General features: G+C 44.6%; 2 protein-coding genes across 2 annotated transcripts in view; one reads left to right on the top strand and one right to left on the bottom strand.

The window, feature by feature from the left end:
• Window positions 1-618: 618 nt before the first annotated feature.
• On the top strand, window positions 619-1,719 carry LOC136006047 (actin-like protein 7A). Its single transcript, XM_065664037.1, has one exon. It carries the CDS (start codon window positions 619-621, stop codon window positions 1,717-1,719), a length of 1,101 nt encoding a protein of 366 aa, XP_065520109.1.
• A 2,529-nt stretch (window positions 1,720-4,248) lies between these two features.
• ELP1 (elongator acetyltransferase complex subunit 1) overlaps window positions 4,249-26,506 on the bottom strand; it is a 29,124-nt gene continuing 6,866 nt past the window's right edge. Inside the window, exons 7-36 of the mRNA XM_065662188.1 lie at window positions 26,130-26,220; window positions 25,532-25,655; window positions 24,708-24,798; window positions 24,045-24,275; window positions 23,600-23,770; window positions 22,859-22,958; window positions 22,180-22,362; window positions 21,282-21,388; window positions 20,681-20,784; window positions 19,793-19,846; window positions 19,586-19,691; window positions 18,716-18,831; window positions 17,922-17,995; window positions 17,218-17,296; window positions 16,914-16,993; window positions 15,858-15,998; window positions 15,238-15,323; window positions 14,535-14,683; window positions 13,658-13,781; window positions 13,112-13,209; window positions 11,768-11,969; window positions 11,011-11,072; window positions 10,448-10,510; window positions 10,268-10,328; window positions 9,443-9,556; window positions 8,662-8,773; window positions 7,338-7,465; window positions 6,783-6,937; window positions 5,691-5,769; window positions 4,249-4,780 (exon numbers count right to left, since the gene is read on the bottom strand). Coding sequence (XP_065518260.1) covers window positions 4,713-4,780; window positions 5,691-5,769; window positions 6,783-6,937; window positions 7,338-7,465; window positions 8,662-8,773; window positions 9,443-9,556; window positions 10,268-10,328; window positions 10,448-10,510; window positions 11,011-11,072; window positions 11,768-11,969; window positions 13,112-13,209; window positions 13,658-13,781; window positions 14,535-14,683; window positions 15,238-15,323; window positions 15,858-15,998; window positions 16,914-16,993; window positions 17,218-17,296; window positions 17,922-17,995; window positions 18,716-18,831; window positions 19,586-19,691; window positions 19,793-19,846; window positions 20,681-20,784; window positions 21,282-21,388; window positions 22,180-22,362; window positions 22,859-22,958; window positions 23,600-23,770; window positions 24,045-24,275; window positions 24,708-24,798; window positions 25,532-25,655; window positions 26,130-26,220 — 3,353 coding nt within the window. The 3' untranslated portion in view covers window positions 4,249-4,712. The remainder of the gene's footprint in view (window positions 4,781-5,690; window positions 5,770-6,782; window positions 6,938-7,337; window positions 7,466-8,661; window positions 8,774-9,442; window positions 9,557-10,267; window positions 10,329-10,447; window positions 10,511-11,010; window positions 11,073-11,767; window positions 11,970-13,111; window positions 13,210-13,657; window positions 13,782-14,534; window positions 14,684-15,237; window positions 15,324-15,857; window positions 15,999-16,913; window positions 16,994-17,217; window positions 17,297-17,921; window positions 17,996-18,715; window positions 18,832-19,585; window positions 19,692-19,792; window positions 19,847-20,680; window positions 20,785-21,281; window positions 21,389-22,179; window positions 22,363-22,858; window positions 22,959-23,599; window positions 23,771-24,044; window positions 24,276-24,707; window positions 24,799-25,531; window positions 25,656-26,129; window positions 26,221-26,506) is intronic.

Raw genomic sequence — 26,506 nt, forward strand, 5'->3', positions numbered from 1 at the left:
TTAGCAATACTATCCCTGAGTTTATAAAACAAAACTTAGAGAAACAGAAGCACAGCCAATCCTGGGATTCACTTTAACACAAACTAGGGCTTCACTTAGCCCCAGAGGTGGGTTGGTGCTAATGCCTCACAACAGGAACTGTTTTGGACAGAAGGGAATTGCAAATGCTGGAGAACCATCCTTATGTGGCAGACACAGGCCAGAAACAGAATCATGCTGCTCCAGTTAAACACACATGGCCCATGGTCCATCACGTCTGGGTGGGTGTCGTGTGTTTTAGTACCTCTCAACAGGTCAAAGCGAAGCACAAACGTGCATTCCTTCTATACGACACCGCGTGCAGTTAGGTGCATGACTGTCACACCCTTGCCTGTGGACTGCTGATTTCTGAGGGGCAAGCTCAGGTATGATGTCATAAGCCAGCCTCATCAGCAGAACCGCTGCCATCAGGTGCATGTCTGCGGCTTGTGCTGACCCGGGAGGGAGCGGTGGCAGGGCAACACTACCCAGAGCGTGTCCAGCATTGTGGCACAGTGGTGTCACAGCTGCACAGGAAGGGGCTGCAGGTCAGCCTTACTGGTCAGCCACAAATCCGCCACCACAGCTAACCTCAAGGCAATGAAGGAAACTAAAGTGCTAGTTGTAGACACTGGCACAGGTCACTTCAAGTGTGGCTTTGCAGGGGACCTGTGGCCTTTGTCTGTTGTTTCACCTGTATTTGGTAAGCTCATGTGGGAGGCTGGGAGCAATCAAAGAGAAACCTTTGTTGGAAAAGAGCTTCAGAATGGCAGCATACTCTCAACACCTATCAACCCAGTAAGACACGGCACAGTGGTGGACTGGAACTCTGTCCAAGATATTTTGAAGTGTATTTTCAAGGCGGAGATGAAGATTCAGCCAGAGGACCATGCTATTTTGATGTCAGTGCCTTCCCTGTGTTCCACCACTGACAAGGGGAAATACGCTGAGATGCTGTTCGAAGGGTTCCACATGCCTGCCATCCACCTTGCATACCAGTCCCATTTATCCATGTACTCTTATGGGAAAACCTCAGCTCTTCTGGTGGAAAGTGGGCATGGCGTTTCGTATGTTGTTCCTATCTATGAAGGTTATATTCTACGTAGCATCACTGAGAAAGTAGATTATGCTGGCTCGGACATCACGTGTTATCTCATGAAGTTACTAAATGAGTCTGGAAATGCATTCACAGAACACCAGGTGAACACCATACAAGATCTCAAAGAGAGGTGTTGTTACACCTCTCTGGATCTTAAGCAGGACTTGAGTTTGCCTGTTGAGAAACAACAAGTGGATTACAAGCTGCCGGATGGGCACTTCATCACTGTAGGCAAGGAGAGGTTCCTTTGTGCGGAAGCACTCTTCAAACCAGCCTTATTTGGCTCACAGCAGCAAGGGCTTTTGCAGCTGACACTTGCCTGTCTCAATAAGTGCGATGCTGATATCAGAAAAATGCTGGGGAACATCCTGCTGTGCGGGGGTAGCACTATGATGGAGGGCTTTGCTGAACGCTTCCAGAAGGAACTTGACATTATGTTCCCCCGTGACAGCCCCATCATAGCCGCATCCCCTCAAAGAAAGTCTGCTGTCTGGATTGGTGGGTCTATTCTGGCCTCACTCAACTCTTTCCAGGACCTCTGGGTGCACAGGTATGAATATGAAGAACATGGTTCTACCTGTATTTTCAAGAAGTGCTTCTGAGGAAGAGACTGGGTGCTTTAGAAAGACCAGTGCTGACAAAGGGTACTGAATAAATTCAAAAGCACCTCCCTTGCTGTAATTAAGAAATTTCTACCAGAGCTGTATTATTTTTGTGATATTGTGTGCCTTAAATGCTTTTTTTCTTTTTGTATTTTGTACTTAATGAAGCTAGAGCAGACAGGTGACAAAATTCTCCTCTAGTGAGAGAATCAGGCTTCCATGAAGCTATGCTTGCTTCTTAAGCTAACTCCTTTTCTCTATTATTTCTGCACTGATGGCTTACAAGCAGATGCAGTTATCAGAAATTGAATTAAGAGCCTCCACAGAATGCAGAACAGCAAACTCAACATGTCTGCACAGACATCAGCTAAGGCAGGGTATATTTTAAGATGACATGTGTCACTGAGAAAGAAAAAGTGTATCCTAGCAGAAACCAAGGGAAAGCAGGCTTCTGGCTGCTGCTGAAAAGGAGGCAGGAATTTCCCCCTGGAGGCTCAAGGACACGAGGTGTGGCTACCAGCTCTGCTACTCGTTAGTCAAAGTTCACTCAGGAAGGAGAGCGGTCCGGGGAAGACAATGGAGTTTGATGGTGAATTACCACATGAATGATTTAGAAGAGCGGTCTTCCACCTGGATGGCAGATTTACAGTGATTTTGCCTTGATGGGCAGATAGGAAAATCCATCTAAGACCAGAGGGTCTTCAGCTTTGGCCATCACCACAAAGAAAAACCACAAGTACCCATATACATACATTAAGGGAACTACCCTGTTTGGGCACAAGCATGAAAGCTCAGTGAGCTGGCAGTAGTTTCACCTTTTGTTGGGTTCTTCAGGTGGAAACTTTCTAGACAATAGATTAGGCCATGCAAGACCCCCACATTTCCTGGCATCAGGTTAAGAAATGTCAGGAATTAGTCCTGCGTTGAATTTCAGTTGCAGGGCCAGAGCCCTCCACAGCCTGGCAAGGACCATGCGCTCCCTCCCACTTCCCCTTTCTGCAGGTCTGAAAGACGGCTTCCGTATTTCATCTGCAGCTATCTTCTGCTACTATTTTAAAGACCCAAATCCAGTAAAACCCCTGAGCAGCCTTTCATGTGTTTTGCCATCTCAAGGCTTTACTCTTCAAGAATGTTTCCAGTGCAGTCACCATGCTTAACAACAGGGTTAAGCCATCCCTGCACTGCCACGTAAGTCACAATGCCTGAAGAACACCCCAATGCTTCATGCAACACTGACAAAGGATTGTTTTAGCACTCCAACAACCCCAAGCCAGCACAGCATGTACACTGCAAGCCCATGTGGCCATCCATCTCAGTACAATGGAGTTCTCACACCACAGAATCAATGACCTGCAGCGCCAGACACATGCTAAGGCCATGCACTAAGAACACAGCCCATTGTCATGTCTTGAGGTACCTCCAGCAAGCAGGAACTGCCTTGTTTGTTCTGGCATTTTTCCACTGCACCTAACTGAAATGGCTTGCATTGAACACAGCAGCTGCCAGGACATAATGTGGTAGAGGGGAGCTGCTACCTCTGGAGGTGTTGTCACCCTCACCTGCTGAGCTTGTCCCCTTTACTACCAGGACTGCTGCCGTTACCTCTCGAGTCAGGTTGCACAAGTATTCTGGGGTAAAACCTAATTCTCAGTGTCCTGGGTTCAGCAGTAGCAGTTAATTTTTCTCCTTAGTAGCTAGTGCAGTGCTGTGTTTTGACTTTTGGCCTGGGAACAGAGCTGGTAACACAAATGTTTTAGTCTGACCAAGGGCTTTCTGAGCCTCATGCTCTGCCAGGGAGGAGGGGAAGCCAGGAGGAAGCAGAGACAGGACACCTGACCCAAACTAGCCAAAGAGGTATTCCATACCACAGCACGTCATGCCCAGGATGTAACGGGGAGTTACCCGGAAGGGCTGGGACTGCAGGGTTGGACGAGGTATAGGTCGGTGCTCGGTCAGGTGAGGTTGAGGGAATTATCGGTTGGCTGGTGCTGAGGTGTTGTATTCTCTTCCCTTGTTATTTCCTTCATCATTATTATCATTGGTGGTAGCAGCAGTGATTTGTGTTATACCTTAGTTACTGAACTGTTCTTACCTCAATCCATGGAAGTTGCATTCTTTTGATTCTCTCCCATCCCTCCAGGAGCAGGGGGAGGGCAAGAAAGTGGGGGGAGTGAGTGAACGAGCTGTGTTTGGGTTTAAACCACGCCACTCAGGTATGAGGTTACATCAGTTTCCAGCTGAAACCATTCCACAATACTGCACAGCATAATCAGGGTACAGCTGCTGATCCGATACAGCAGCATTAACTGACCTAATCTAGGTTAGTGTAACCCAGCAGCGAGTGACACAGGATCTACCCCCTGCTTTTATTCATTCTTGCATCTCCCCAAGATCTCCCTGGTGTGAACAGGCACACTTTCAGGACAGCAATGCCGTCGGTACTGCAGGGTTCACTCTGATGTAACAAAGTGATACTGGTGAAAATCTGGTATTACCAACATCCAGCTTCAACAGAGAAAACACAACTCATTTGTTCAGCAACTACAACATTATGATATTGGTACAGACCTTCTCGTGGGATCTCTTAAGCCAGGTGAACAGCTTAAAATGTGGCTCATCATCATGGCAGGTACCATCCACACGTAGGAGTGATGGCAGAAAAACCAGCCCATCCAGCACTGGTGGGGTTGATTCATCCGTAGGGCAGGGAACAATGGTGGCAGATGTGGGATTCAACCTGCAGCATTCAGAGCTGCACATCCCATTAGTCCCCAGCCTCATAAACCAGCTCTGCAGTGCGATGTGAGCGGCTGCCCACATTAGCACGATGCCTTACAGGTCATAGTCAACAGCTGCATTAGATGGAGGGACCCTTCTCTTGCACAGCCTAAGAACAGTTTATCAGAAACATCAGGACAAGGGTTTCCGTAAAGACGTAATGAAACTATATGAAAAGTTACATTTCAGAGTCCACTGGGATTTCTTGCTTTTAGTTACTGGAGAAGATGCAGTTTCCATTGTAGATTTTTATTGAGTTTTGGTGGAATAAGTAATTCTGGATCTGAAAGGCAAACATGGTAAGTGTCAGAACAGAGGTAACAACCATACAGTTTCTTCAGGAGCTGTCAACTACTAGTTTAATTTTCTTTACATTAAAGAACAGTGGGAAGTCTGGCATATAGCATTTCCCTTTAGTGGCTGATGACCTGCCTGTACAGGGAAGAGTACCCCAAGCAGAACTGCTTACAAAAATAAATCTATGAGGCAAATCAAGTCCCCTCTCTGTTAAGTGTGATTGCTCAGAACAAGGAAGCAACAATCAATGGCAGAAAGCAGAATTCCCTTCATTCACCAGTCACAGAAGCATCACACACAGCAGTCAGCTGGCTCTGTTTGAAGAAGCAGCCCAAGTTTTTCCCTGGCAAGTGGCAACAGGCAGATCGCATCTAGAGCTTTATTAGAGGATTTCTCCAGGTAATTCCTGGTCTAGCAGTGGAACAGACTGTAGGACTAGTGGGGAAGAGGTAAAACAGAGGAGATGGAACCAGCCCTTGTACGTCTCTCAGCCCTAAGGTTGCAAGGACTTCGAATGGCGGACTGTAGCCTGGCCTGCTCAAGAGCCTGGCCTGGCTGCCAAAGCCAGACAGAAAAATTCAGTGGGTAAGTTACAAGCAGAATTATCCAACACATCCCCTAAGAAATCAGACTTCCATTTTCCTCATAACAAACATACAGTACACACAAGGAATTAAGGAGCACAATCCATCCAGAGAGGAGTTTTAGCAAAGTACTTCAGAGCAAATGAAACCTTATTAAGAAGGCAGCTCACCTGCCACAAGGCAGGCGGGTATACCCTACAGAAAAACAAGAAGCTCCTACAACTGTTGGCAAGTAGCAATGCTTGGAAAGCCTCAAGCCCACTGACCTCGCCAAGATTTCACAACCACACCTAACTCAGAGTCTCAACCAACCTTGTACAACAGGAGTCACCATCCTCTTCTGCTGATAGGCAGCCATAATGCTGTTTGCCGTTGAATTGGGTCCTAGGACCTGTATGAAGAAGCAATACCCATGTTACAACCTGCACAAAGCAAGGCTGAGAGCAGGGATAGCTACAAATAAAACTCTGCTGCTTGTCTCCAAAAGCATAAGCAGCTGCCTGCAGGAGACTTCACAGTACAAAGTGACCAGGAATATGTGATCAAAGTCCAGTGATCTCTCAGAAAAGTTAACAGAGGCAGAAAGACAGAACCACTTTCAGACAGCTTCTCAGGACACAGAATCCTAATCCCAGCACCTACTTCTTCACTGCACTGTGTTATGACTTGGCAGGACTACCTTCTTTACAGTTCTAGCAATATTTAAAGCTCCTTTGAGAGCTTCAGCTCCCTGTCTCACAGAACAGTTTTAATCTGTCCTTAGGGTCAGTAGTTAGGGAGAAGATACTGCCAAATACCTTGTGCTCACCATGAACACCCAGAAACTACTTATCAGAAATAAAGACTTTAGAAGGGAACTAAATGCAGTCCTTGTGATTTCCTTATTCTGTATTAAGCTGAAGTTTGGAAGCCTGACATAACCCTTCTTTTTGCAATATACTCCTTATGATATACTGGTTCAGACTAAATTGACCAGTCTGGCAGCCTTCACAACATGAGGTCTGACAACCAGTACTCCAGCACATGAAAGCTATGTGAACACTTCAACCATCAGGCCTAAAATCACCCAAAATACAAAGTGTTTTCATGTTCTACAAATTGCTTAAAGTACAGCTTATGAAGTCACCCCTAGGACAAGGTAACACAAGCATTATGAGACCTCATCATATCCAACGTGGCATTCAGTGCAAGGGACACAGCAGGCTATACCTGTTGAACACATCTAGAGTGCACTGACTTCACAGGTACTGTACAGAGTATCTATTTGAGCTCTTCAGGAAAAAAAAAGAGCTGATTTGGGAAGTCAAGGAAGCATTCTGGACTCTTTGCTGGAGGATGCAAAATACTGCTGAACACTTGGTTATTGCATAGCAGACACAATAGGTATTGCAGATGAGCACAGACCAGGTTGACAGAGCTCTGCTGCAGGTCTGGAGTCCAGATTTCTGGGATGGAGGTCTCCATCAGCTGCAAAATCTCTTCCAAGGCTTGCTGCAGTGCCCCTGCTTGCTCATTGTAACCAAACAATACAAGCTGCTTCAGAAGGATATGTATGTCTCCTGCAAGAGGGAACAGAAGCACAAACAACAGCAATTAACACAGTTGTGCTAAGTAAACAGCTGTCTTTCACTGGTTTCAGGGCACAGAAAGAGGAGAATCAAATCTGAACTGGTTCTGTCCCTACCCAGCACCTCTAGTGCCTTAGTACAAATGTGAGACAAATCTGTGATAGCACTGGCAAGGCCTCACTTCTCTGCTCTCAAACTTCAAGTGTGGAGAGTTTACATTATGTGTTCTACCAAGCACAGAGGCTGATGAGCTAAATCTAGGTCCAAGAGAGGTGGTCTTACGGACCAGGCAGCTTCTCTCCTCACCCTACCCATTAAGAACAAGAGGGGGCATGCTGCCTCAGCTGTCCTTACAAGCTGTGGAGTGGATCAAGATCATCAAGTGTCCTACCCTTCACATTCTCAACAGCACGAACATTTTCTCCCAGGACTTCCAGAAGGGCTATATCTTCAAAAGGACTCCCTTCCTTCAAGCTGTACCTCTTGCGCTCAGCCTTGCGCCGGTTCTTTGAGGATCGCCTGAAAAGGAGGATGCACAACAGGATCAGCTGTATCAGGGTAAGTCTGAAGGAACATTAACTTGAGTAACAAGTTACTTATTACTCTCTCCCAATGTCAGGAAACTGCATGTAAGCTTATATACCTTTGTGTTAATGTTTCCATCGCTACTCAACCAATATCCTTTGTGGTGTGAATCACAAGTAGTTGGGCTGTTTCTTTACTACAAAAAGGACCGATCTATGTTCTAGCAAAGTTAAAGCACTGCTCTAAGCACAAAGCAGAGTAAATTGTTTGGCAGTAGTCACTACCATGCAAAGCTGAGCTCTATTTAAAACTGTTTGGTGCCAGGGACCATGCTTGCCTGTGCACATTTTCATTTCTGCTATCTCCACAAACTATACACTGATACAGCTCAGCTCCTGACCATTATCACAGGAAAGCAATTTCTAATCATAGGCCAGTATTAGTTGCATGATGTCGCTAAATGACCAAAACACTCTTACACAGGTGTGCTGAATACTGAGGTTGTGTTCTGCTCCTGTTTTTATCTGAGACATAGAAAGTGTCCTAAGCAGCTCACAGTTTTCCACAGCTGTATTGTTCCATGTTTCAGCTAGGGAATTCAGAAGCAGCTCCACAGACTACAGCAGCCCCTAGCACACCCTACCCCATACTGCAGCTCACATACTTAGGAGCACTCAAAAGCAACACAGACACCCACTGTGGGAAGACATTAGCGTGATTATTTAGTAGTAACTCCCACCCATTAAAGTAGAAAACCTAGGGCAAAGAGCACAGGCCATGCGCATGAGCTATTAATGTTTGAGGTACTCTGCCCATATTCTGTGTCAAGCTTCCTGCAGCCAACTATTCTGGCAACATGCCTGACACTCACAGAGCCAGCTCCTGCCCAGAGTCTCTGTTCACAGCTCCTCTGCTGGCCACTCAGTTCGTGTTGCACTAAGTAGCTTCTGCCATTTTCTGCTCTCTCACTCCCAACAAGAGTCAAAATAACCACGAAATGCCTGCAATCAATGCAGTTTCAAGGCATGGCAGGGGGGTTGGAACACGATGATCTTAAGGTCCTTTCCAACCCTAACTATTTTATGATTCTATGCACAGCTGTGAGGAGAAGCATGCCAAGCATGAGCAAGCTGCCCTCCCAAATGCTGATGCCAGCACGGCTACTGCCTAATTTGAAAGCAGACACTTACACTGATATCCTTGAATTGCTGTGTGAATATTTGCTGTTTATGTCACTGGCTGTCACAACACTGCTCGTTTCAGAGAAAAGATCCAATTCTGGGCAATTTGGCATTTCATAATCTGCAAAACATGTTAACAACTGTCACAGTATCAAAAAGAATTAGTTATTCCAAGCTTTGTCTCTGGGTAATGTTGCTTGTTGGAAGAGCAGCTGGGGTAGATTCATTCTACCTGCTGGTGTTACAGTTCTCAAACCCACTCAGCTAGCATGCAAGAGAAATAGCAACTGTGCTGTTTAATATCACAGTCCCCATTGGGGCCTGTAATATTAAAAAGCACAATCAGAGGGATGACAATGTCATTGCAGCAAGTCTGGACCAGGGCAAAGCATTCTGCTGTCAGAACACTTCACTAAGCCCGCAGGAGCTGTCAGGTGAATATATCTGGTAGGTACTCAGCACAAAGGACATGCTGAGCACTGCCTGACCCAGCCAAGCTGACACTGTGGCAACAATGCTGAATTGTTCTGAAGAGCTCTCAGGTGGATTTTGATTCCATGAAGCTGTGACACAGCACTGAGAATAAAGCTGTCTTTACAGAATATGCAAGGTCAAACAATAACAGTCCAACTAGGGTGTGAAGAGGGGTGAGGAAAATGCTGTTCTACTATTGTAGATACAAACACAGCTACAAGAGAGAACAGCTCCACCAGGGCAAATGGAACCCAGAAAGGAAAAGATGATCACAGTTACTTCTGCAGGAGAAAGTGGTGTGCATTTCAATACCTACCCTGCACGCTCTCACAAGCCTTCTCCTTCAGCTCTCGGACCACCTGCAGGCGACTCTTATGGTGAAGAAATGCTGCCTTCTGAGAATATAGGAAGATCAGCTGACTCTTCTGAGCTGCTCAGTAAGAAAATCAGAACGTGAACATGTGTGCAAGAGAACCAGAAAAATGTTATTTTTTTTTTTTTACACAAGAAGTTTGAAGAAGAGTAGACCTTCAGCAAGCTCAGAAGTCAGGTGCAAAGCACACAAACGACTGAAGTGGAAGGAAATTCTAAGGTTGTAATACAAGAGCACACCAAACAAGATGCACCTGGATGCAGAGTGAATTAATCTGCCAGACAAGCATTTTCTAGAGTAAAAATGTGTTTCTGATATAAGGAGAGCCAAAAGATCTATGTCCAAATCTCTTTATGTCAATTAAGTTTGAATCGGAGGAAATCTTTTAAACACTACTCGTAAAAGCTTATAGGACAGCTAGCCCTTTTCTCAGTTCATGGCTCTACTGCTACATGTGTTCTGGAGTAAGGACTATCCTGCTTGTTTATGGGCACGCAGACCATGATGCCTTTGCAGTTTGTGACTGTGAGGTCTGGAAAAGCTCAGAAGGAGCTTGACTAAGCTGAAAAGAGCCCATGACACTGCTGGGCTTCAAGCTGCATTGTGGAGAGCCAAATGCAGCTAAGTGGGCAGCATCAGTTAGGCAGAATCAAAGCATCCTTCCATAGGGCTTTCAGTACTGGAGCGCTGTGACTTCCCACAGACCCAGCAAAGACCTTCTTCAGCCTCTATAGCACAGGTAAGTCTCAGGTTCTTGCACAGATTCACCTTCCAGAATAGCAGGCTTGAAGTTGGTCTCCAAGATATCCAGTCTGCCATACTTGTGAATCTGGATCAGGGAAAGGAAAACAAGGTATTATTTAAGGATCTAACCCAGACCCCACCCCTCTGTTCTTGCACTCTAAAGAAATATTTTCACTCTGGTTCTTGTGCTCTGAAATGCCTTACCAGTCTTAAAGCTTCTTCCCAGAGAGTCCCTTCTAAGAGCAGGAGAAGAGCCTCCTCATAGTCCTAGAAGGATAAAGCAACCAGGTACTGCTACTGATGCTAATAATACACATTCAGGTAGCACCTACTCAAATGCACATTCCTACACAGCAGTATCATTGTCAGGACAGGAAAACACTACTCACTACTGTGCCAGTTACTCTCAAGTGCTAACATGAAGAAAAACCCCAACCAACCAAAACCCCCAAACCCAAAAAACAGTGTTACTTCTCCTACACTGATGGGAAATCCCTCTGGAACTCTGTCTTCATTACTCCAGCCCTCATGCTTCAGCTCTCTAAGACAAAATCTTTTCACACCAAAGCTTTGGGAAGGAAAACTCAGGGACATTGCACCCAGGACCACTCCACTCACTGCCAGCACCTGGGCCTGCTCTGCCCTCCCCAAGAGAGCTCGTAGCACAGACAGTTTTGCTGTCACCATGCATGGAGTCACGTGTGGCCCAGAAAAATAGAGGAAACACAGAGGATATTACTGGGCACAGACAGGAGCGTGATTATTACCTCAGTGTACTGCTCCAGGAGTATGGCAGCCTCTCCATGTTTTCTCTGTTCAACCAGTTTTCCTACAAGAAGAGATGGAGTTCAGCTTTTCAGAAGCAGCTGTACTTTGCGCCACAAAACTACAATGCAGAGGAAAATCCCACTCAGTGAGGCACTTTCTACCTGCTCACACACTTAATCTGCCAGGAAAAAGAATGGCTGCCTGATGCCAAGAATTCATTAACTTGAACATAATCAGCCAGTTGCTGGTGAAATTGCTGGTGCATGTCCCTCAAGGCCAGCTGGAGACCGTTTTCCTCTCAGTCTGAGATAGAAACAGTGAAGTGGGGGGCATCTGAATGTAAAAGAAAATATCTCCTAAAAGCTCCAGTGTATTTTGTTCTTGCTATCTGCAGGGAGCACTTTGCCCCCTTTCTGAGGTTAACCAAGGAGGCAATGTGGAATAGCAGCTCAGGAACTGGCTGCAAGGGAAAAGTGCAAGAAGCGGTTGGCATGGGGCAGCCAAGAAGACCACAGCTTAGCTTGGCAACTCCTGGGTGCCTACCAGCTCAGCTCCAACTTCTTTTTGTTCTTTTGAGAAACAAAGGTGATGTGCAATGACACAAAGCCTTGGGAAATGTAAGACTTTCATTCTCCCCTAAGGAAAAAAAGCTGCTGCAGACCAAGGTTTTAATTATATTTTAGGAAAAAATCAAACTGAACCAAAAATAACAGCAGCTAGTTTTGCTGTGCACACTTAGATCTCCTCAAGGCCTACCTGCCATGCTCCGTGACAGGCTGGACAGCTTATCCTTTGTGTAACCAAGCCGTGTTGCCATGCACAGGGCTTGCTGCCAGCTGCCACTGTCCTGAAAAGCATCAAGTGCTTTTGCAAAGATCCCAGCACGAGCAAATATCAGTGCAGCCTGTTCATATAGCTGCTTCTGAACCAGATACTCCCCATACGCATCACTGATATCCTACAAGAAAGGGACAAAAGAGAAATGTGAAATCAGCTGTAGAGTCAGCAGTCCTCCATTAGTATAAAATAAGTGCCCACCAAAAATAGCTTATTTCCCCCCTTTCTCAAGGAACCTCCCAGCACAATGCTCCTACCCATTTCAAACTTCTTATGAAGCCAAGGGCTGATGATTAGCACATGGAGACATTTCACACAGCTAAAGCAAGAGACATGGAGAGATATTGAACTCTTCAAGCCAAAGGCTGGGTAAACTACATACTGCAGGAAATCAGCTCCTTCTTCCCCACTCACATGAATGGTCTTTGTTAGAATGTCTCTCTGAACCAACTTACTCCAGGAGTCAAACAACGGCACAAGGGAGGATGCAAGCCCTGCAACTCTATAGGCACAGGCTGCTGTGTATTAATATCCTGAGCTTCACTACGCTATTCAAACCCAACAATCTCCATCAAGAACAGGTGGGTGGATCTGACTGGAAAAATACAAAAGGAATAAAGAAAGACTCCCAACAGGTCAGAGTCAGGACAGACCTCCCTTACGAGGAAAGCCCCTTTTGCCCTCACCACGTTGCAAAGAGAGTTTCTGTACTTCCCCCTCTTACTTCTTCCTCTACTTCTTTTACAAAGGCTTGTGTGTTGTGTAGTCACAATATCTGAATTAAATTATATTAAATGCATTCATTTACATTTTACCTCAGCCTTGAGCAAGCTACAGTAATACACAGAAACCAATACAGGACACACTACAAGCTCTTGATCACTCTTCAGAATAGTTTAAGGATAACGAAGTGTGTCCACATGATCTGCAAGTGCCAGACAGAAAGTGGGTCTCACAAGGGTCAATGCAAGAAGAAAAGTCTGTGGTTACACAAATTCTTCAGCACACCGTAAGATGTGAAGCAGAAACCAGACACCTAGGTGCTCTCCTGGTCATGGAATCACAGAAGTAACAGACATTCCTTCAATGACCAGACCTCACAGAGTCAGCGCTCAAGAGTCATTCCTGCTATCATCTCAGAGGAAAACCTGAATACAAAGCAGCTGCTGTCTCATCCCTGCCCTCACTCAAGGTGCCAAGGACAGGCAAACACGTGTGTGAGAGTAAAAAGCTTGCACACTGCAGTGTAACATGCTTACACACCTTGTACTCCTGAGTGCTAGGGGGGTACAGCTTCAAGGCTTCACAATACTGATTCTGATCCTTCACCAAATTCAGAAATTCAGAGAAGTGTTCAGGACCTGCAGAAACAATTTATTTTTCATAGCAATAAAAGAGAAAGCACGCAGTTCTCATGGCTCCCAGCCAGCCTGAGTTCATTGCATCAAGAAGCATCTAGAAGTGTTTGGGTGGAAGAGCATAAAAGCACCTATGCTACTACTGTAAAATAAAGGTGTTCACTTCCTTGAGGTTTGCTCCACTTCTGCCAGCAATATTAACTGGGGATAAGACACCTACAACAGAAGCAAACAAGACTTACGCTTCATGATCACAAAGCAGTAAACTTTCTCACTCCTTTCTCCTTGCACCATCCTATACTACATAAACAGGCAGCAGAAGTTAACCATGCACTAAGAGAAGGGAAGATGACTTTGTACAACCTTTCTCTTTCTTCTGCTATTTCCCCCAAAAGGCTCTTCAAAATGGCAGAATTTCTCCTTAGAGACAGTGCATGTGTAGGACACCTACCACATTTGCTGAGATGCCCAAGAGCTTTTGTGTATCTCTTTAAGTATTTGTCTATTGTATATCGCTGATAATTTGTTTCCATCTTCCGGAGGGTATTTAAGAAGGGCAAATACTCTTTTGGGTCCTGCAAAGAATAATGAAAAGTGCAGTTGAACTAATCTGGCAAGATCCTTATTTGCCCCCATCATCAGCAGCAGAGTCCCATATTTGAAATTGTATAGTACACTAAAAAGGCCATCTCAAAGAATCAATTCAGTGTATGCACTCTTGCCAAGAACGACTAACTTAAATTACCAGGTTCCCAAAAGGATTTCAGCTATTATTATGTATAAATTTGCAGCTGTAAAGCTGACAAATTTCCCCTCACTACAGGGAATCCATTAACATGAATAGAGTGTTTTAACCGACTTGACAGTACGCTCTGCTGTAACACTAAGAAACTCTGAAGATTCTGATGGGTATTTCCATTCAGAGATTTGAAATTATACCTGCTGGAAGATGAAACATTATTATAACGGCCACCACCAAATAAGAAATAATGAAGAGTACAGAACTGGGAATGTAAGGTATGCAGTCACAACGCTTCAGACCACAGTTGCTCCCTTCTTCTAAGCTACATTGCTGCGCTGCTCTAGAAGAGTCCTATTTCACCTTGAACACAAGCACACTTCCGAAGCTGTGCTCAGGATGCATTAAGGGACAGCAGAGACATGTCACCTTCCCAGCATCATCCCATGCACACACAGGACTTCTGAGCAAAAGGAATCTTGCCTGGGTGAAGAGCTATGACCACCAAAACACATGGGTTAATCCACAGATTACAAAGAACTTTTAGGAAAGCAGAAAAATGGTTCCTTGGCTGGAACCGTAAGAAGACCTTTTGAGACTTTTCTGCCACCATGATGACTAAATCAAAGTCATATGTCCCCAGGGAATAATCATACAATTCATTGACATCGACAAGGAAAAGCAGGTACTTCAGTGCTTCTTCTGCACTCACAGTTTTGACATCTGGAGTATTATTTTCTGCAACAAGATAAAAAAACCCACACTATTAGTGACACCATCAGCAGCAGAACCCCACTCTGAGGGCGGGGTCAAGCACATTCTTGACACCAGATAGGGACCATCAAACCAACAGCTCTTTCTGCCTTGCAGGAGGGGTTACTTTGCCCTTCCTGGGAAACTTCACGGACCAGCCCAAGCACAGTGACTTCTTAAGTGTTCAGCAGTGACAAGTCAGAAGTGCCAGCACAGAACAAAAGCAAAATATGTCAGCTTGAGATAGCAGAACCCAGAATGGGAACCTCCTTTTCCGTGCTGGGAGAACTAGAGTTCTGATGGGAAAGAGGAAACAGCTGTCTGCAGACATACTTGGATAAAAGGATGAGCTCTGAGGGCATGAACATCAGCGTACACACTGCTTCTCTTTAACACACAGCTAGCTTCAAGTAAGTTTCTGTTTTCTGGCTGACTCCATGAACAACCTCCCTAAAATAACTTTCAGTGTGAACCATGCTAACAATGAAAGCTCCTGCAAACCACCCACTTTCAAAACTTTTGAGCTCCTGATACAACACCTCGGAGATCATGAACTTTCTGGAGAGCAATTTCCAGTTCTGGAGGACTTTTCTTTACGTGTGCTGTCAGTATTGATAGGCAGTATCTGAAGGAAACAGAAGCAGTAAATATAAAAAGAATGAGAATGCAGAAGCACTGCTTATTCTTATTTTAGCACAGTTTATGCAAGTCCTGGTTTGCATTTTATTAAAGAAACACAAACAAAACCAAACCGACAGCAATACTACTCAGGTTTTTTAATCTTTTTAAAGGAAGGCAGGAAAAATGGCAAGAGAACAGTATATACCAGAATGGTTTTTCTACTCAGCATGTCCCCCCAAACATGTCAAAGACTGGCGGTGTTTTGAGTAGAATGAACTTCCTTACCATGCCAGCCAGCATAATGGAGAGAGAACACCTCTCTCCGAAAGCTCAGATAGCTGAACACAGTCTTCCAAATCAAATTTGGCATTAAAATGGTTTTTATTTTCTAAAACGAAAGCTTTGTAGAAGGCTATTTCCACTTCTATGTATTTCACACATACTATTTCAAAATAGCCTTCCCAGCTAAGGTGATACTTTGTTTTCCAAACAGAAATCTATCTAATGGTTCCTTTATGTACAATAAGAATATGCTCACTTTTGAGGGTCAATGTTTTCCATGGCAACTCTCATCACATCACATATAAGGTTTACTTTCTTCTGATCAGGATGCTGGTGTGATTGAGCCTTACTGCTACCATTCAGAGACGGGTACATAGTCTTCGTGAAATCTTCTTCTCTAAATAAAAGCAGATTAACATGAATACCAGCACGGTCCATCACTTAGCCCAGCACAAAGGCAGTAACATTAAGAAACACAAATGTATGCAGAAAGTAACTACACAACAAAACAGATCATATGTCATTCAGTACTGACACACAACCAGAAAACTCTACAGCATCTGTCATCCATCCCAACTGACTCTCAGCTAAGACAGGCATTGAGAAAAACCGACCAAGAAGAAAAAAACCCCAAACAAACAACAAACTGGTCAGAACAACTACTTTAGTTGGACGAAAAAGAGAAAGCAAGATCTTCAAGATACGGCTGTCTTCTACAAAACCCACTGGGGACATCCTGAGCACTTCTGAAAATTAAACCATTTGCTTTTATTTCTAAACAAAGACTTAAGGTCAGGTCAAAACTTAGAATACAACAAAATAGCTAAGTGATAGTTCCAGCTCCTAAAATTTATTTACTTCAGCAAGCTTGAAAATTCCTGAGATGACCAATGTGCTAATGCCTCTTGCCACTCAACCTTGGAGAAAGAAGGCAGGGGACCTAATTTGGCAATTTAAGCAATTATTTTGGCCTCAGATTTCAGATAAGCAGTGCTGTCTTGCTCCTGTTTATGAGGCAACAAAACTTTTTTATGTTCACATTTATCCCAGTACAGCTATAATCAGAAGACAAGTCAAAACTGTCAGATGATGTATTAATTCCTTGCTGGAAATATCTACTGGCTGTTTGCAAGCTGGAATTCCCCCAAAGACACACTTGACTGTCCCTGAAACTACTGAGCTTACTTGAGTCTTTATGACCCATGTTTCTGGCTGACTCCTTACATCCACAATGAACAGCTGCCAGCATTTTGACAAAATGATACAACGCCACTGATTATATGCATGCTTCCATTTGCAGAATTATACTCACTTCAGCTCTGTGAAAAACAAGTTGATGTAGTTCACAGTATCTATCTGCCTGACAAAGTTTTCTGCATTTTCCAGAAATACCTGAAACAAACAAACAAGAGTGTTACAACTGTTATTCTGAACAAGTACATTAAGACCTTCTCTGAATGTAGAAGGAAATACTAAATCTGATCTGCCTGCATGATGCAGCAGTGCAGAGCAGCCATTTCTTCTGAAAGCAGAAATGCCAGCACCACCTACTTGTCTTCAATGTCAATGGATTCCAGGCTACAGATACTGAAAACAACAGAACAGGGTATACTTGCCTTGGGATTGTGGTCATAGAGAAGATTGAGGTTGATTCGCAGCCTCCTCATACTCTGAAAAGCTTCCCTGAACATAAGCCTGGGGGAATGAGTCAAGAAGGATAATTCAGACAGTGGATAGGTGCAATAGCTGCAAATAAAGGCAACTGACTGGAGGTAAACACAGATCCCCTGGGAAAGGAACAGCCTAGGCAATAAGCCATACAGACTGCCTTCCAGAAAAAAAAAAGATGTGCAAGATCAATCCTGTTCATTGCCAGCCTCTGCAGTGGGACAGACCAGCACACCAGGAAGCAGTGCAGGTTTTGCATTATTTATTCACTCTCTTAAAACAGCAAACATTTTCATCTAATGGACCTACTTCCGTTACAGAAAAGCTTCAATGTAAATCAATTAAATAAAATACAAAAACCAGCAAGCTCTGACACGTAGTGACTGAAATATCTGGATAATGGAGTAGATGAAGATTTCCGCTATCCACACAGACTCAGCACACTTATAAGCCCAGTGGTGAAGTGAGAGGCACTTGGGGCTGCTGAAAGCTGCATTTCCAGCTGGTAGTGCCAGAAAGTTTTATTCTCACTGACAGCCAATTTCTTTGAATTTAGCCTCCCTCCCTTCTCCAGCACAACACAACCAGGCCAGCCAGCCTCTAACAGCTCAGACTGGGGGAAGGAAGACCATACTACACCAGTGCCATTTACCTGTCTAGGAACTTCCGAATCTGTGCAAGAACCAGAGCTCGGTGGTGAACAGTCTCCAGATTTCCTCTTGGCATCTACAAGACAAAATCCACGCAGTTAATAATGTGTAGCTACCCTGCTTACACTGAAGGCAAAGGGAGAACTAAATTTTCTAGGCCTGTCTGACACTTGCAGATGCATGGACCTGTTCACTTCAAAGAACATGCGATTTCAATGACTGTGGAAAAATACCTGAAAGCTCTGTCAGCTCAGAAACAGTCTTTTCTCAGGACCCTGAACTCTGCTCTATCAGGCAAGAACCAGAGCAACCTGATCAAGCTTTCAGGTTAGACCTGCTTTCAGGAGGCTGGGCTGCACACCTCCAGCAATGTTTTTCAAATGCCATCCTTCTCCATTCTTGAACCTTTGTTGGCTCTGAAGAGTGAGCTCTGCACTTCAGAAAGACTTGGTGCCAAGACTAAAGGAGGGCTGCTAGCAAATACAGCAAGTACTAAGAGGTGTGTCCAAGATTCACCATGAGGTATGTATTGTGAGTGCCACAATATGTTAGCATTATGCTACCTCAGCCATTAGGAATTTGAACAGATCTTCCCACTTATACCCAGCTGCCTGTGCTGAACCTAACTCCCACAGGCACACCCAAAATTCCTCCACAGCTGGATATTTGTGAGGTGCTGTGCTGTAGCAGTACAGGGCAGCAGTTTTGTAGCACTAGACATTGTTTGTAGGTTGGACAGTTGCCCACTGAGTGCCTCACTAGGGTCCCTGACAGCAGATGTGGGCAGAGCACTGACCTGCAGCACAACCTTTGTGTCCTGGGGCACAACGGTGATGATACGGGAACCTCGCTCCACCTTGCGCAGGGTCTCACTGTTGGATGCAGCAGCGCTGCTCAGGCCAGCCTGAAGGGCTGAAGACAGCATATTTATCAGCATACATGGCACACTGCAGCATAGTGCCCCAGTCAGGCCTTCCTATGTGGCCCAGCAAAGTCATACTGGACACACTGAGTCAATAATATGCCAGTGATCTTCAATGGTTCCAGACAAGAAGACGACCTCTTAGTCCTTAGTTCAGCTCTGCTGTACACAAAGTAGGATATAGAGGACATATAGGAGGTATGTTCTCTATACTCTACTTTGTTATACAGGACATAGGATATATGTCCTCTACACAACAGGATCACAAAGCTCAACAGATGAAAGGAGCACTGAAAGGTGTAAAGGACCAGTAAGTTGTCACCCTGCTTTTCTCAGGGTCCTCATACCTCTTATAGCCAGATGCCACCAGAAACTTTTTCTACTGGGATTCTTTCTCTACCACACACCTGCAATACTGCACAGCCCTTTCTTTTTTGTTTTTTGGACTTGGAGTGGAGGGAAAGAATGCAGGGCTAAGCTGTTGAAAATGGTGAAGGGACAACAACTACAGGACAAATCCCGCTCTCTGGGAAGGATATGCGACATACAAAGTCAGTTCCCTGTGCTCCTTGCTCTCTAGTAGATTCCTGAAAGCAGCTTTCTTCCTCCATCTTTTAAGCAGTTGTTCTGAGTGACCCAAATACAGCAGGCAGCAGGTTTGGATGTGGAAAAAAAGGGACTTCCTGTGGTTCCCATACAATGGCCATGAGCTGCCAGCAGCAGGCAGCCACACCTGGCATTTACCTTTCAGTGTCATGTTCTTCAAGCAAAAGCACTGACAGGTGTGGGAGTTTGTGGTCACCAACAAAAACTCGTTGTATGTTGCAAATGACGTGATGTTGGAAGCCACCTGTAGAAAAATGATGAAGTTCATCATTGTATGGAGTGGAACAGGAAAGCTGCCTTTGGCAGAGGAAATGGGTATACAATGAGAAGCAAACACTTTGGTACCTCAGTATCATTAACAATAAATCGGCATCTATCTGTGAGGCCCAAGATCACTTCCTGTAAATAAAAAGGATGACAAGTATAAGCTTTGTGTCACAACCTGCAGGGTTTCACAACACTGACTAGCACTGAAGTGCCTTACAGCTAGATACAGAGTACCCCATGTGAATTACTTGGAGAAGCTGGACACGAAGTCATGCAGCCTCTATTTCAGGAGCACTTACTTAAGTGTCTTTAAACACTTCTCACTGGAAACCCAGCTTGCTTTACCCTGTAACAGAAACTGCACAGTAATAAAATAGAAGCAAAAACCACACCAGATAATTTACGTTTTTTTTTTTTTTTCCATTCAGCAGCATTTGGTCCAAAATACCAAAATAAAATCAGTAGTTCAGAGCAGAGGAAAGCAGCTCCATACAGCATTCACCTGGATGCACACCGAAGAAAAGAAACTCAAACTGACAGAAAAGAGCTAGCTGCTCCTTAAGCTGCTGTAACTATCAAGAAACCATCTACAATAGGAAAGACCAGCAGAAGGAAACATGCAGCAACTCAGTGCAGTCATATTTGCTAGTAGTGTAAGACAGAACAAAATGCTGTTTCCAAAACAGTGGAGCAGTGACTGCTGGAAATTTTAAATCTGAAATTTCTCACTCTTCAATGATATTATTAATTTTATTCATAGAATATGGAGATTCTATGTGTTCTGAGATTCTGATGTGTTGCAGGTGTTAAATGCCACACATCAGAAATGCTCTACAAGACAAGGAAAGATACGCTCTCAGCTCTGCAGAGGGTCTTACAAAGAATGCTGTTAGGAGAGGATCATGGTGCACATATGATATAAAGAAAACTGAATAGGGGATTTGGTCTGCTCACAGTCTTACTTACTTCACCACCGATCCTTGTAATAGATGTCTGCACACAAGGGTAGGGGAAATGAACAGCACAGCCACTGCTAGTCCTCCAGGGCTCAAGGACTGGAGCAGAAGCCTCTGAAGAGCAAAGAAGATCACACAGTTTCCCAGACAACTGAAGATTCAAACATTACAACCACATGGCATGTATCTGAAGAAAACCAGAGCTGGAAATAAGCTACATTATCTGACAGAGAGGAGGACAAGCTGACACAAAAGGTGTCTAGGACACAGCAGAGAAGGTGGTAGCTTCTAGGGGCTTAGCAGCAACTTTTTCCTCTGTGAAACGAGAAGTGCCAATGATGTGGCAGTCAGTCAACACTTCTGAAATCACTAAACCAATCATATTCCTTTCAAATCATAGTTTGAACTATTATTCTCAACTGCGCTAACTGCTTTCTGACGCAAATCACTAATTTTGGCCCATTTCTGGGAGCAGACAGAGCATGAAAGGCAGGACCGACTATCAGCAAGAATCACCTATGTCCCTGAAAGTCAAATCATCTCATTAAACCTCTTGAGAAATATGTAATAACTACACCTCAGACCAGGTACTTTAATAGGGCCCAGCTTACCCCAGAGGTATTTCAGGATCTGCCTATCAGCCAGCTGCAGAGCTACAGTTTTGGTCGCTGGGCTGCAGCACAGGCTGATCACTTCTCCATCTACAGGCACAGACAACCTAGAGCAAGACACGAAAGACACAGATCAGTCACAGGAGATATACTTAATACCTAGATCCTGCATTTTTTGTGGCCTAACTGAAGAATACACACCTCCAGCACAAACACTTTGTTCATGTAAAGACCTTCTGCAGTCTTGTCATGCCTATGGCAGCTAACATTGGCAAGACAGAGAACCAGCAACTCCAGCCAACAGGCATTTGGCTAACTGTGCTAGTCACTGTCTGCATACTTAAAGCACTCTGCAGAGCCCACACTTCTTTTGTTCAGCTCCACAGTTCATATGCAAATCAGTCTGCCTTTGCTCTGCCAGTTCTGCAGAAAGCAATTCACAGGATCCCTTTGGGAAACCCCGGGTGGCTTCCTTTTGTGATCTAGTTTTAGTTCAACTGACTCCACAAAGCTCAGCAGGTGAAGAGAAGGAAGACAGGAGCAACAAGGGCTACCAGTCCCCTTCCTGACCTTGAAAACGGTGAACAAAGGGTAGAGTGGACGAATTCAGTCCCTCCTCCCACCCCAAGGGCCTGGAATTCATACAAAGGAACAGAGCTATCCTGTATAGATATAGGCATGGCAGCATACAGCCTCCTGTCAGGCTGGGTGTAGACATTAGGACTACATGCAAGTGCTAACCAGTGGGCAGCTTCATGAGCTGTTTGATTCTTCTGCAGGAAAAGTCCAATTCCCCAACCCACAGCCTCCAGGCTGCATGCCTACTGAGAGACTTAATTCCTAGGCACTGCTCAGAAGCACTCTCAGACTTCACCCACAATTGTCAGATCTCTAGTACCGTAAACTGAGGCGCTGCTCTTCAGCTTCAGTCTTGTGAGGCACTGCAGTCAGATGGTGAAGGACAGACTGGGCAGCGTGCTGGCCCTGACCAACCACCAGGAAGCTGTCATCTGGCAGCCAGGTGAGAAATCGGAGGCTCAGAGGATTCATCACTTCATTGTTGTTGCTGCCCACATCAACTCTGTCACAAAATAAGAGAAACTGGGAAGCAAATAGAATCTGATTTCAATAAGCCACCTCACTGTAGAGGTGAAGGTCTTTCTAGGCACTGAGTGGCTGTTCAGACACAGCATGGCTAGGAGAGCTCCAGTACACAAACACAGTCAGCAAACGCATGAACCCTGACACAGACTAGGCTGGAAGTGGAAGGACTGGACACAGGGAACCCCACAATACCAAGAGCATCAGGCACGGGAAAGGCTACTTCAGTGCTGTCACTGACAGTCACTGCTCCCACTAGACCAAGAGACCAGACAAGAGCACTTCTCAGGATAAAGTGCCTACTGCGCTGCCCAATCCTTAGCATTAGTTGAAGCCAGTGTCAGCACAATGAAACCATGTTACCTGACCACCTCTTCAAAATCTTGAGATAAATGGTCAGAGCAAAGACGTCTAAAACATATGGCCAGGTTCTACCTTTTTCTCCCCACTACAGCTATACTAGAGTTCTGTATTACCTGTAGGTTTTATCCAGGTATGGCGTTTCTACTGCTGCTTTAAATCCATTTCCACCCACAGCTCCAAACTTGACAGTGGGGTCACTCATTGTGCTTTGTCCTAGCAAACACAGAACAAAGCAGAGTTTAGAGATCCTGCAAACAAAGCTCCTTCCATTTTCATTCTTATCAAAAAGAAGATGCTGCGGGAAACTACAGAAGTCAGAAAACAGCATCCCTCCATGCACAGCCATCACCTAATCCTCATTAACACTTACCCTGAGGAACACAGTTACCTCAGAATGTCACACTACAAAACTCAAGAGACAGCAGCAAGTGTCTTAAATATTACATTTTATATAGGACTGTTTTGGGAAGTGCTAGATGCATCAGACAGGCCCTAGGTAGCCATTTCAAACATATCCAGTGCCAATCAGCTGCAAGCCATCAGAACAGATTACACAAGATACTGCTTGCTGTGCTCTACTCAAGCCAGAACTAGGCAGGGAGATATTACCAGCATAAGCACATAGCTAAGTGCTGAACAATTCCTCCTCACGCAGCCAGTGTACCACCAAAATGGTCCTGTGTCACACAGAAGTACTGGAGACTAAAGAATGGAGCTTGAACCAACACATTAACCAGATGTATCTCGCTCCTTATGACTGAAGGCTTGAGTGACCATCACCCTACTAGTCCTCCAGGCTGATACTCTCAGGAACAGAGGGTTTCCTTTAATGAGACAGCGCAACATGCTCTCACCATATCTGTACACAGAGATCTTGTTATCAGCATCCAGGACAGCCATGTCTCCGCTATGTTTGGGATCTGTGTGAAACGCAACTTGATTAACTGCCTGTTGGAGCTGGAGCTCATAGGTACACATGGGTGGAGGCACCACAGCATGCTGGAATGCTGTGACAAGCACTTTATCTGTTGAAGAGAAAAAATAAACCAAGATGTAATCCAGCCCAAATGTTAGTGAGGCTCTTCTTAGTTTCTTTACTGAAAGTAGGAACAATGTTATTGGAAACAGTTGTAGTTAACTCCATTGAACCACTTCTAAAGCTTTCATCAATGTTAGTGAAATGACCCTCACTAACAGCTTTGTAGAAACAGCAGCTAACAGAAGAACTACCGTAATCCCATCCAAATGGCTATGCCACTTATTTTGACCTTAGAGCAAAGAAGCTGTCCCACTGCTTACCTCCATCTATGACAGCCACATTTGCCATGTGCTGGCTATTCTCCCCCATACCATGGTCTATGGTCCAGTGCCAGTCGTAGAAGAGGTAATGCCAACCCTGGCAGAGTACATGCAGTCTATACAGGTTTTCTCGGTCCCACAGCAGAGACACCAACCGATTCTCCTCCAAGCTACCAAAATGTAGACTTTGCTTCAGGTACCAGTGATAGTTCCCTGTGGTCCACAGCTGAACTGTAGAAAAACAAATGGTTACTACAGACTGCTACTTGAGACCCATCTCAAATCCTCACCACCATCACTGCTCTTCAAGGGTTAAGTGCAACGAAAATAGTAGTTCAGCCCATGAGTTGTGCCATAAAACACCCAGCATAAGAAAACTTAGCAAGAGACTTCTTGCAAAAGAGCCAGAATTCTTTGAGCTTCCCTTGTGAGAAGGCGTGCATGGTTTATGAAGGGCTCACACCTTTACAATTCTGTTAATACCACTTAAAGCAGTACAGAAGATGCTTTGAGCTCAGGCTGAGCTACCAGCTCTTCCTGCCCTGCATATGGGTCTCAAAGCTGGAGGTAAGCCTCCCCAGCGTCTCCTAACTTGGCAGAGGAATCCCAAGTGCTAATGACAGAGACAAGTGTAAAAGCCAGAGCCCCTGATAGTGCTCTCACCATAACTGTTTGGGCTGGAGTTGTCCACCTTCAGGTCTTCCAGCCATATAGCCAGAATCGTAGAATCTGCATTCCAAAGCAGTTCATTAACCTGCAGAAACACACATAGTTCTTACTAATATTGTTGCTTTTGTAGAGTGTAGGGTGGGTATGCTTCCAATTGTTCTGCAAGACCATGACTGGCTCCTTATGTAATGGTGCACAGTTATCTATCCTAACTACATATATATACACACATATACACACACACACTAACTACACATACTAATAATCAACATAGTAACACAGCCCTCATATATTTCAAAGCTTCCAAGAGCTGGAGCAGAACCTGAAGCAGAACCATCCACAGTGGTTCCACACAACTGCAGAGTTGATACACCCACAAAGATGCCAGCAGCATTCTCTTTGCTTTCCTTGGCACTGAGGAAGCATCTGCCAAAAGACCACTCAGCCTCCAAAGGCAGAATCTGAAGTAACACCATAGCAGTAGCTTCTCACTTCTCTTATTTTGGATGAGTATTTTGCCTCACTCCTGTAATAGCTGACATCCTGAACAGCATTCCTGAAGCATTTGCCTAGTAGAAAGCATACGCGGCCCAGGAGCACTCCAGGGCTACAGCTGCCCTGTACTTCTGTCTGTAAAACAGGCCTGCAGAAGGCAGTGCATCTTCTCAATGGGCTTCTTCATTGTTCTCTTTCAGGTCTCTTTTTCAAATAGGACTAGCACTGAGTGTTACGTTAAAAACTTCCTCCTAGAATCTGGAAAAGATCTAATCCTTGCCTCCATTACACTCTAACCAAAGTAGCCTAGACACAGCATTTACCTTAACCTGCCCCTTTTGGAATGGGAGGGTGAACTCCCCATGAAGAAGTCCATTCTTCTCCAAGAAAACCACATCATGCCTGTTGGGTTTTTCTTGCGTAGATGCTATCAGGTTTCCAGAGGGCCTTAAAAAAGAGCCACATGAAAAGTGCTTGTTCACATAATCACTTTAATATCATTTTGAACACTAGTCATCTCATATTTTCTCCAGACATGAAGAAAAGGACAGCAAAGGATATATTTTACTCAGCACTGTTTAGATAAAGTCATAGGTCCAGCAGAGACATTTTCCCAAGCTCATGACATCCTCAAGTAAGCAACTAAATGTCAGCATTGGCAAAGGGAGCTATTTACACAGTTGAGCCCAAAAACACTTGACATAGAGGCTGTGCAGAGAGTCTACCCCTTCTTCCCACAAGTAATCCAAGTATTATACTTTCCAGAGTTTTAAGGACTACTCTTCCTCATGCTGCATCAAAAGGAAGCTTTCTTTAAATTTTGGGAAAATAGACAGGAGAAATGAAATTTATGATCAAAGACTGTGACCAGGGAATAAAAAGCAACGCTGCTGCCAGCATGCAGATTCATTTACTACTCACTTCCAGGACAGTGCTTGTTCTAATCCTGAGACAGGTTCACTTGTTGACTGCAGCACAAGCTCTCTGTTCCACACTCTGACCTTCCGAGCACCTACAGGTTGAGATAGCAATGAGGTGAAGAAATCATTGGGAAGAGACTTTTCTAGTTTTATGAGGGTAGGAGGGCAAATTTTGATGCACATGAAGAAAAAGGGGATTTCTCTTTACACCTTAAGGGGCAAGAACTTATTTTGTCTCAGTCAGTTCTCCTATAGTAAATCAGTGACCCTAAAGGAACTAAATAGGAATTTCGGTCTGATGTAGCTCAGTCATGGCAATTTCCCTCTCCAATTTTCACCACAGAAATGTTAAAAAGTCTTGCTAAAATGAAAGATCCT

Source organism: Lathamus discolor, chromosome Z (assembly GCF_037157495.1).
Source record: "Lathamus discolor isolate bLatDis1 chromosome Z, bLatDis1.hap1, whole genome shotgun sequence".
Lineage (NCBI taxonomy): Eukaryota > Metazoa > Chordata > Aves > Psittaciformes > Psittacidae > Lathamus > Lathamus discolor.

Bases quoted from the DNA above. Each gene is read 5' to 3' on its own strand.
- LOC136006047 (XM_065664037.1), top strand. From the start codon at position 619: ATGAAGGAAACTAAAGTGCTAGTTGTAGACACTGGCACAGGTCACTTC.